We start from the raw sequence: 11,659 nt of genomic DNA, 5'->3' as shown, positions 1-11,659 counted from the left end.
CTGAGAAGTCTGCCAAAAAGATGATTTAGATAGATCACACGTCTGGGGACTGGTGGTTCCTCGGACACTGTTTAAACACAAGTCTTTATTCTGAGGACAGAGGAATGTGAAGGGCGTTGAGTGAAGAACCCATCACCTAACAGTGACATTTCCAACATGGCAACGGAGTTATTGGTTTTTCTGTTGTGAAAATGTGGACATTAAAGCAATTAATAGAAAAGAGGAATCCCTCATTGTTAGTCAAAGAACCCATTCAAGTTGTACACATCTCTGGCTTCACAGCAAAACCTAGAGTCTGCAATAGCACAAATGTTGAATTAAAAAAGACTTTTATTTTTTTTAATACACAGGGCGGTTTGTAGTGAAATTTGCATACATTCAGCTTTAGAATTCATACAGGAATTATCCCACCAAATTCCAAAAATACACAAAATTTAAAACTTTACATATTTAAACATGTTTCTGAACACAAAAAAGACAGCGATAGCAGTTTAATAGGTAAAAGCTAACTTCAGTTTTTTCCTATTTTATTGTACCATTAAATCTAAATGGTAACCCTGTATGCAAAGTTATATTTTCAGCTAAATATAAGTTAAGGTATTTGTAGCAAACAGCATTTGAAGGTCATACACTGGACAAACAAACGTAAAAAGAATGGCACACAGAATTTCCCATGCAATTAAAAACATTTAAAAAATAAGTTCCAATGTGTGATAAGACACATTCTCCATGTCTTTTTCACCATCCCTGTTGCACCATTAAACTCTCTGAACTATATTTCCCAGCCTGTATACCAGCACTCAAATACCACAAACATAATCAGAGGTCAGGGGTACAGTACATTTATAACTGCTGCTCAGATACAAACACAGAGATAGGAGTACTGTGAAATCCATTAGCAATGTGGAGCGCATGGCTCTTTCTTTGATTTTCCAACTTCTGTGGAAACACCCCCATGACTCACTGCCCTGTTTAATATTGAACACTTTTCCTTTGTCTCTGTACAGTCAAAGGAATCCATATCAAAGACTGCTGCAATGCCAGTGATATTACAGATATTATCTGTCTGAGTGAGGGGGTGCCAGTCGGTCACACTCCATTAAAGCAACTCATTACAAAAAAGCTGTGCAATTTTAAGTGGTTCCCTGGTACTCTGCACCCAGTGGAGCGCTCGCTGTTGCCAATCTATTTGATTTACGCACTCTTCAAAACAGACCGATGGTTTTGAAGTGCAAGTCAATAAAAGCAGAGAAACGTCATTCCCAACACTTGGTAACTCTATTATATTCTGAAGAAATGAGGCAGTTGTGTGGACAACAGAGACAGCTGATCCATGCTTTCAACTGAGAGTGGTGAGAAATAATACAAGATCGGTTGGCTTGATAAGTTTCACTATACGAAGCATTAAGTTCACAGAGTCTGTGCTGGGAGGGGGTTGGGATCAAGCACAGGACAGAGCAGGGGAAAGACAAACACTGGAGAAAAGTCAGGTCAGTCCTGCACTTATACAGATGTGCTTGCTAAGGCAAGATGCTCTGAGAACAAAAAGCATGCTGAGAAGAGAAAGGACCTAGGTCAAATATGTTTTTCTTCTATTCTCATAATGCTATTCCAGACATTTTATCTTTTCTCTGACAAACATTGGTTTACACGTTTGGAGCCGAATGTCCAAAGCAGAATGAGAACCTGAAAAGTATTTGTAATTTTGACCGAGGTCCTTAAACTGCACAAAATTGTAACACAAAGAATAAAACAGAGGAGGGTCAACTCACTCAATTCCGTTGAGGAAGGCTGAGCTGCATATTGCATTTTTAGCGCAGCATTGTTATTATAAAGTGTGCAAAAAGTAGTGTCTGTGTGGACACAGGTAGAGTGTGTGGACGGTCGTCCCCGAGCTCAGCGGAGCAGAGACAGTCAGACCTCCACTGCCTTCATGTCAGAGCAGGGAGCTCTACTCAGGGCAGCACACAGCAGGAAGAAGAGTTTTCTTTCAAGTGTGTGTTTATGTTATTGTTCGGAGTGTTGTATTCACACGTGTATGTCTGTACATGTGTGTTTGTGTGTGTGTGAGAGAGAGAATGTGTTTGTGTTCTTTGTGTATGTGCTGTCTAGACTAGGGAGCAGTAGCCGCCGCAGGATCCTCCTCCTGCGTCCTCATCGGTGAGCTGCACTCCTCGGCCGTGGATCTCGCTCTGCCACAGGCCGGGAGTCTGGATGACCTTCTCCACCAGCTCCTCAAATGCACACTGAACACCGTCCCTGGTCTTGGCACTTGCCTCTGGAAGCACAGAGTGTCAGGAGGAGGGGGAGAAGTGGAGTGGCAGGAGCAGACAGAGAAAAAAGTAGTGAGACAAGAAAAAATAACCAGGGCGGGAAAAAGGAGAAATGGGCGTGTGGAGAATGGAAATTGTGCAGAAGGAAAGATGAGATACAGATACAACAACTATTAATGTCTGCATCTTGATGTCATCATCTGGTGGTGGAAGGAAAATGTCTCAACAATAACTGTCACCTCCAGACACTAATTTAAGTGATATAGTCAACACAAGCTCCACAGTATGATTATATCCAGACACATAATAGTTACAACCAGAGAATAAGGACATAAATCGCATTTAGAAAGTCACACACAATATATAAACAATTGCCTTTGACAGAGGAGATTGAAATCTTTCCATTTCACCACACGTTTTTAAAAAGGACATTCTTCAGTACTTACTGGAGATAAAAGTGTCATTTCAACTCTTCTACGTAGTCCTTTACTGACAAATGTGAAAGGTGAAATGCACAGGGGAAAAAACAAGAACACATGGAAGATGATATATGAATCCTGTTTTATAAATAGAACTATTCAAGCATTCCTCAGCGAGTATCGGAGTTATTTGTAAAGCTGCTTCCCCTGTGCAGCAGTCTGCTGTAACTCATGCCCAGCAGGTCTTTGCGGAGCAGGGAATCCTCCTGACTTACCTATAAAAAGCATGGAATGTTTTCGCGCAAACTTCAGCCCTTCAGCCCGGTCTAGCTCATGGTTTTCCTAAAACAAAAGAGAGGTAATGGCTTATTTGAGGTCTGCCGGGCGAAGCTGACAGCTACTGTGGTCTCCGCAGGGCAGAGAGGAAAAGTGATTTTCACGGACAAAGAACAGGACACAATAAATTCATAATGGTCTACTTAGTGGGCATTTTTATCCCCTCTGACTGGTTCTGGTGTCCTGGTAAAGCACCAGCTGACAGAAGTATCAGCCATGGTCATTTAGTTCTGTCATTTGTCAAATGGGTGTAAGCTGATGTTTTTTTAAAGAATCTTATTTCTGTAGGAAAAATCTGAAAAATAAGGAGAAACCGGATGAAAATGCATCCATCTACAGGGCAAAAAGGGTCACAGCATGGTCTGATAAAAATAAAAACTCATAAGATATGGCCTCGGCAGTCACCAGATTTCAACCCAATCAACAGCTGTGGGAGAGTTTGGACTGACACTGCTCTCCACCATCATCAAAACACTACATTTTGGAATATCTGTGGTTCTCACTGTTCTAGTCAAGTCCATAGTAAGGCTGGGCAATAAAACTAAATCAATTAATACTGTTATACAAGTTTCATCAAGTCTAATTTATCGATATAATGCTTATGCAAGGTGTTAAGTGTGTCATTTTCATTTTCTGCCCATAAAGACGAATACAAAGAGAGAACCGTTACTCAGGAGCCAAAATCAGTCTTTGGACTATTTTGGCGATAATTACAGATGTTTTTCTTTTTCTTTATATAATGTTTAACCGCATCACCCAGCCCTCGTCCAGAGAATTGTAGAATAGATGCCTGGGAAGCTGTTGAAGCTGTTCTGATGGCACGCTGTCGTCAGACCTTACGACACTTGATTGTTTTTCTTAAATTTGTCACCCGTCTGTGTGTTTGTACGACGTCAGCAAATATCAATTGTTTTCCCTTCTCATGATACAAAAGGTGCTGAAGATGAATTCAAAAGTCTTGATGATTTGCTGATATCTAATCAAAGAACCTTGTGAGACAGAGCAGGAGCACAGACACTTGATGCTCATCTATTCACAAACCCACTCACCTTATCAATCTTGTTTCCAACAAGCATTTTCACGAGGTCGTTCCTTGTACAGTACGTCTCCAGCTCGTTGAGCCAGTTATCGAGCTTGGCAAAGGTTTCTCGTCGTGTGACATCATACACTGTGAAGGAGACATGCTCAGAGTGAAGTCATTCATATACACACGTTGTACATGACAAGTTGACCACGCTCTAGGTCAGAGAGAAAGGATTTTATTTAATCTTTAAATACTTGATACAGCAACAGAACAATACGGCAGATTGGGAATGTTATGAACATCAATGTGGTGCTGTTTATCTAATGGAATTATGTAGGTGTTTACAGGGAGAATGCATCTCATTTAAAATGTTTCTTCTTGAGTTATTAAATCTAACAGTCCGTGAATTTTAAATTATGTTTTCCTGTTATTTTAACTGAAAAGTAGAGACTTTGTTAAGTTTACTCAAGTTATTTCAACTTTTGAAAAACAAGCAAAACCTGATTGAACAAAAAAAAAAAAATACAATAATAGAGTGTTAACTAAAAACAGATGGTTAATAAAACCAAAAGGGATGGAAGTTTTTACACAGCATCACATGGGGAGCTCTCACTGTCCCAGTTCTATAGCAAGGCACCTTCCGTTTCTATATATATGTCATTAGAATAGTCAGAAAACGCAGGTTGTGGAGGAAGTCTGTTTAAGAGGTTGAACTGTAGTTCCTGTGTGTGAGTATTCATGCTGTACATGCATGTCCATATGAGGAGGGTATAAACTAACTTCCAGAGAGACATGCGGGAGGGTGTGCGTGTGTATGGGTCACAGGATGGAAAGACATCACTCTTTTTACAACCAGCAGTCCGACTCTGGAGTAAAGAGGGCGACAATCCCCCTGTACACACACACACACACACACTAAGCTTACCCAAGATGACTCCCTGGGCACCACGGTAGTAACTAGGCGTCAGGGTTCGGAAGCGCTCCTGTCCTGCAGTGTCCTGCGAAACACGACCAGGTCAGCCCAACTGGACTCAGTCACCAGAAAAATAACTGGTGGCTCAAACAGAAGGGAAACCAGGGCAGACGGACACAAACAACAAGTCGGACTCTGACTCTGAGTCCCTGGCGGAGCGTGGAGGCAGACATGGTGTTACAAAGCCGCCATCTACTGGGGAATTGAGAGAATAGTCCGACCGCAGTCATGGAGGAGCTTTAAAAAGGAACCTCTGCTCTTTAACAGACAAAAGTCACATGTGTGCAGTTATTGAAGTACGTCTGTCACTTACCCATATTGCCAACTTGGCCTTGTTGCCGTCCACAGAAATGGTCTTCACTTTAAAGTCAACACCTAGACAATGAGAGGAGAGTCGATCATTCATACCTTCGTGATTACCTCATCCTGCCTCACTACCAATATGATGACTCTTACAGGTTCGGCAAATTACTGCCAAGAATATTACAATGGCGACAGACTGTGATTATCAATGATGAATTGTCAAAACACACGCACCACACTCGCTGAACTTCTGTTAACCCCGGCTTGTTCAGATTGGCATTATTCCCATCCCATGTTCTGTATTTAAATTATGGCGTGAGTTTGTATTCATATAAACCATGAGCGGATGGTGTGGTTTAATGTCCTAGAACGAAATCAATACAGGTCTGTATGAAAAAATGAAAAAAATAAAAATCCACCACCTGTGAAATGGATCAGACAGCAATGATTCAACCCATTTACATGGAAATAACAATGCTGTCCCCTTTCCCCTCAACAAGTAAATCTCTTCGATTGCCTTTGTGCAGTGTCTGGGTGTGCAGAGCGTGCAGTGTCTGGATGACAAATGGGCCAGAGTTTTAGCATCCAGTGACAGATTTACCAGGGAAATGTACACTTGTGATGGGCTTGTTTTTACATCTGGGACGGGGGGGAGAAGTTCAGCCCAGAGCCAAAGAAGGGACACAGAGACAAGGCGAGGATACACACACACACACACACACACACACACGTCTATTCACACAGTCAATCACAACAACTTGCTCCCCCCTCAGGTCCTGCAGGGTTGCTCAGATACTGTTGCCAGATGCACGTGGAGAGGAGTTTACACTAAACATTTCCCTGAACCTGGTCCAGTAGATCTGCTGCTTATGCTAATTTACTACAAATTCAGACAGGCCATTCCCAGAGAGAGAGCATACACTCAAGCATCTGTTTGTAATACCACAATACAACAAGATGCCACTACCACTACAAGTCAAGGCCGGGCTGAACCCTGCAGGCCAAGTCATTCACAGTGGACCCAGGAAAGGCCCATTGTCGTATCTTGTAAATGCAGTGACAACCTCACAACACATCCTATCATATTCAAAACAATTAGTTCTGATGTCAGCAGATGACTTCCCCTGCAGGTGAACCCAGAGGTTAATACATTTCAATTTCAATACAAGCACCATGACAGCTGCTTGTCTGTCTGCTGCTCATCTTCAGTTTCATTAACACCAAATGAGGACTGGGTGTTATGGTGTTGATATTCTGCTATGGTGTTGACAAAACTATATCTGAAGTGAGAAAAGCAACCTCATATAAAGTGCTTTTTATGATGATGAGGAAAAAACTTGAATTAAGATGGAGTCACACTGGATTAAAAGTGATTTTTTTTTAACATGAGGAGATTCTAGTCAGTGAGGAAAGGTTTAAAAAAAAGTTTTATCTGTTTGGAAAGAGTCACAGCTGGCAAAGTAACACAGAAGCCATTCATGCTGTGACCTTGAAGAAAATGTGTTTTTACTGTTTCAAACAATTGTTAGAACAAATACAGTGCTATCAGCAACTAGTTTTTCGAAAATATTTTAATATCCAAAATTATCACAATAGGATGACAAACCTTGAGTTGTTTAATGCTTTCATGAAAATAAACCCACTATAGTAGGTAGGCCTCAAACCACTGAAAAATATAGCAGGAGTCATTTGCAGAAAATTCTATCCTAACAGGCAACATTACTGTTAAGAAACCTTCATTTTACTTTATAAATGTTCAAACTTTTGACTTTGGTTTTAAATGATTTGCAATAAACACTGTGGGTGCAACAGGGTGATATCCCACGGAACGGAGCCGAGACCCCAAAGTTTATGAATTCCCACTTTGTTATGTCGATTAGAAGTGCCCATCCTACTGTTGCGCGTTGAAATAGTCATCAACCCCCCAACTAGCTCGCAGTGAATCCAGCGGCGATCCCCTGCTCAACTTTGGCTGTGTGTTTATTGCAGTTAAAGATTGTGGCTGATGACTGCCGTGCAGATGCCACCATCAAACATTATTTTTATTATTCTCTGGTGTTACTCACCTATTGTGGCCGACTGTTCTGGATCAAACATGTCATCTGTGAATCTTAAGAGGAGACTGTTGACAGGAAGAAGGAAATAAGAGCATTAAGACTATGATTATTAATCAACAAACACAACAGCTGGATGGCATTTTTCAGTAATTCTATTCAACAAAGGGTGAGCAAAGCTTTTGGTCTGTGATCATCTTTCCATTTGCCTGGCTCACCCAACATATCCTGAAGCTCCAGACTTATCTAATTCTGTATCTCTTTCTATTGATCACTTTGTCCATCATTGGCATTACACACACAAGGTTTGGATGACATCACTGCATGATTGTAGTCAGCAGGACAGGGTTCATTTCTCAGCTATGACTAATCAAGTGCAAAGGGCTTAATCACAGCACTGACGATGGGGATAAGCTCACTCTTTTCCTTTGACCCGAACATAATTTTCGTATTTTCTCCGAATGGGTCATCTGGAAGGATGCAAGGAGTGTTTAATATTTAAGTTCCATATAGCCAAAGAGCTGTGCTTGTAGACAGGGAAGTTATATATATATATATATATATATTCTGTAGAAGTCATTTGTTCAGGTAAAATGAAACATGTGTGTATTCTTTGCCAGTGAACATCTCTTTGTTGATTCGAAGATCTCTATAGATTGCAGAGAAACTATTTAAATATATGTATGTTATTCAAAAGTCAGTTCCTCTTTACAGAGCGTTGCCTTTAGGGCCTTCAGGGCCTTGCTTAAATTGCGGGACTCTAAGTAACATGCGTATAGGGAGGTCGGGCTCTGCCTTTTTGACAAAAGCATAACTGGTTCAGAGGGATTCAAACAATGAAATTTGAACCTAATCGTAGTCTAATTTAGTTAAGCAAAATCCTATTTAATAATAAAACAAAATTTCTCTCTGCCCTTGGCTGGATTGCTGCACAAGCAGGAAGCGTACAGTACAGCTGGACAGGTCTTAGTTATAGTGTTGACATAAGCTCTGTCCCCTTCACTCCAGAGCTGTCATCACAGTAAGAAAACCAGCAGCACAAGTGAATCAATTGTAAGAGAAAACTAAAAGGAAAAAGCCAAGCACATTAATACAGAAAGAACAAACTCTGTGTTGTTTTGATTGCTACCACCACTGTTATCTAAACAGCATGATTTAGAACAAACACTTGAGATAACTTACAACCTTCTGGGCTAATGCATTGCTCATCCAAAAATAAAGATTCTCCAATTTCCCTTTTTATGTCAACCCCTTGCTGAGCATGCTACAGATCTGTGATAACAGCTTGTTATGTTGAGTCTGCACTGACAGAGGATTTTCTTTACTTTTAAGATCACTTGTTAGAAGGCTTACATCAGCTCTGAGCAGCTCATCATCTATGTAGCATGCCATGGCTCTGCAAGGCATGCTGGGTGCACTCAATACCATAGTTTGCAATGTGATGGTTGATGGCGCGGGCTGCCTATCCGGATTCTTTCATGCAGTCTGGACCACAGTCATGGAGACCAGAGGACCTGAGCGAGCTCCCTGTTGGCACACTGCGCTGAATAAACTGCCAGACTGCTGTGTAGTCTGCTCTGAATAATAAGCTGATTTGTGGTGGCTAACGACCTGTGATTAGAATTTAATCGCTAAATCAACTGTGTGGTTTAAGACAGAGGGCAAGCTTTACAATGAGCAAACCCGTGTAGAGATCTGCTGTTAATAATGATGTGAGGTATTTACATCTTGAAGATGCTTCTGCTACAAATAAAGACTAATTAAATTCAGGGAAAAGCCATTAAATGATCTATAACTAAACAATGAATCTTACCATGCATCATATCTTTGGTGGCTCATATTATGCATATCTCTGTCATGTGTCTGCGAAGATGATGTCACGCACAGGACCTGAGGTTAGCTTGTAAGCTAACACACTGTTAGCCTTATGTAAGCTTCACACTACCAAACGCTGTGACCTGTTATCTATTTAAGCAAAGAGCACAGACACAGCTCAGTGTTCTACAGAGTTTTCAAACCCTGCGGAACCCCCGGAACATCGCATTGTTTTGATCTAGCTGCTAAGCTAGCCCCATCAGCTAGCTGTCGTTACCACAGAGCCACGCCATCGTTTTTCTCGGGAGATAACTTGATGTTACCTGGACTTCCCAACGCCACTTTCTCCTATAATCAGTATCTTCAGCGTCGTCACGATGTCGTCCTCCATCGTGTGTTCACGCTGAACCGTGTCACCCTCGGTAATCTGCTACGACCCGGTTTTTAACGACGTGTCTGAGTGTGTCTTGTTTACAGGTTCTCAGCAGAGATGGTTCGTCTTCGTCAAGACGCCTCACTCCAACCATTTCCGGTGAGACCTACTGGAACTTCCTGTTGACTTTATACTTTTGTTTATTGTGATTTCATAACCATAGACTGTGCATTATAAGGACATAATAAAACAGACACTATGTAGAAAGTTATATATAAGTTTTGATATTACACATGATCGTTTAAGTCAAATGTGTGTTTTGACCTGTTACATAATACCTGGGCAGTACATATAGTGACTGGCATCGCTCTTTTTAAAATGTATAATGTAAAATAGGTTTTTCAATTATGTATTTGTGTAGTTTCCTTATTATTAGCTTACTTATTCATTACATTTTCCCTATTATTTATCTATTCACCATTTATTCCTTCACTTGAGGAAAGACACTTTTAATTTAGGTGCTTTAATTGAAAACCTAATTTGAACTGTCTTCGTTTATTTTCTATGTTTAACAATTATAAGTACTGTTCTATAACATATAAGTTATAACTGTTATCAAAAACTGTTACATAATGAGTGAATACAGAATTGTGTGACTATTATTACCTGTCTTGTTAAGGTTATATTTGAAAACAAATATTAATTAAATTCCATCAAAAAACATATGGTTTTATACAATAAATATTTGTCCTCTAGTCAGGAGAATGTATCCACAAGGGGAAAAGAGAACCATAAATCATCCCATCCTAATTTGATAGAGAAATAGTGTGTATGGGGTTTGAACTGCAGGAATAAACATTCAAATTCTGCCCCAGAACAAAACTTTACAAGCAACAAGAATTCAGTTAAAACTCTGTGGGTCAGGAGGTTTGTCCCTGAAGAGAGGGTCAGAGTTTCAGTCTTTGCCTCCTCAAGTCTCCCTGTCAAAGAAACTGAACCCAAATTGTGTCCTCCAGTCGGCCTGCATAAATGTTTTGTAATACAGACCCCTACTGTTTCTTGTTATATGTGGTCGACAACCTCCTGCGTTGACATTCCAGATCCATGCCGCTGTGTGTTTCTTAATTGAGTAGACCTTTCTGTTACTCTTTCTTTTTTAAATTATATTTCTTGATATTTCATTGTTTCTAAAGAAACGTATAACTTTGTTTTGAAAAATGCGACTTCACTTTATTCTGCGTGGTGTTGTAGAAAAGCAATAAAAATGACCCTTTGCATGACGCCGAGCCCCAGGTTGCTGTGCGAGTGTTACACAATGCACTATATGAATATGTATATCAGAGGAAAACTGACTTAAAACTGACGGTTAAGTGACGACTGACCTCAACGTTCTGTTTTTCCTTTAATCTGAGCATCTCATATCAAAGGATACAACAGAACTTTGAAGTTTGTCGTTACTTAAGCGTCAGTTTTCACTCAGTTTTCGCTCGGTTCTCTTTTGACTACTTGGCTTCTTGCACCTGAACTTGTTTCTTTGGATTTGCCTTTAAGAAAACTACGATTTATCTGATCTCGGTTCTTTCACCTGAACTCGTTTCTTGCACCGGAACTTGTTTCTTTGGATTTGACTTTGGATTAACTTCCAAGCCATCTCCTCTCGTGCTGGGAGAGAAGATTACAGAAGTATGAAAAGGCTGATATATGTTCAAAGTTCCACCAGGCATCCTCCTCACTGGGTTTACTACAACTAGAGGTGGGGACGTCAAAGGAAGTGATGGACTCCTACTACAACCAGCTGGACTTTATCGCAGAGAAAGGTAAGAGGGCACCAAGGCTCTCCCTTTTGTTGAAGCACACAGTTGACTCAAGGAAATGAGCAGGCTCCACCCCCACCAAGATTTCAATAGAAACTCATGTGGGAAATATGAGCATGTTAAAGCCCTCAAAAAGCCAATTCATTTGCTTGAATAATAATAATAATAATAATAATAATAACTACAATTTCAATAGGGCCTCCCACTGTCAGTGCTCGGGCCCCAAATACTTACTCAAAAGGGCAAGTGTTCGACACTCTGATACAAACATATTT

General features: G+C 40.6%; 1 protein-coding gene across 2 annotated transcripts; it reads right to left on the bottom strand.

Moving 5' to 3' along the window:
• Positions 1–312: 312 nt before the first annotated feature.
• rab18a (RAB18A, member RAS oncogene family) lies at positions 313–9,715 on the bottom strand. Of its 2 annotated transcripts, none has more exons than XM_062379588.1 (7): positions 9,521–9,715; positions 7,395–7,450; positions 5,339–5,400; positions 4,978–5,050; positions 4,078–4,196; positions 2,968–3,034; positions 313–2,278 (listed from the first exon to the last, which is right to left on the bottom strand). In XM_062379588.1, exons 1-7 carry the CDS (start codon positions 9,586–9,588, stop codon positions 2,109–2,111), a joined length of 615 nt encoding a protein of 204 aa, XP_062235572.1. In that variant the 5' UTR covers positions 9,589–9,715; the 3' UTR covers positions 313–2,108. The 2 variants fall into 2 exon arrangements, with proteins under 2 accessions (XP_062235572.1, XP_062235573.1); XM_062379589.1 differs by lacking the exon at positions 9,521–9,715 and adding an exon at positions 9,196–9,466.
• Between the last annotated feature and the right edge of the window lie 1,944 nt (positions 9,716–11,659).

The sequence above is a fragment of the Platichthys flesus genome, chromosome 21 (assembly GCF_949316205.1).
Source record: "Platichthys flesus chromosome 21, fPlaFle2.1, whole genome shotgun sequence".
NCBI classification, from domain to species: Eukaryota; Metazoa; Chordata; class Actinopteri; order Pleuronectiformes; family Pleuronectidae; genus Platichthys; species Platichthys flesus.
Note: the sequence above shows the minus strand (reverse complement) of the source record. Positions and strands in the feature narration are given on the sequence as shown.

Bases quoted from the DNA above. Each gene is read 5' to 3' on its own strand.
- rab18a (XM_062379588.1), bottom strand. From the start codon at position 9,588: ATGGAGGACGACATCGTGACGACGCTGAAGATACTGATTATAGGAGAA. The intron at 5,401-7,394 runs GTGAGTAACACC...CTCATTGTCTAG, and splicing joins AGAACAGTCGGCCACAATAG to GTGTTGACTTTAAAGTGAAG. The intron at 3,035-4,077 runs GTGAGTGGGTTT...CTTTTGTTTTAG, and splicing joins TTGGAAACAAGATTGATAAG to GAAAACCATGAGCTAGACCG.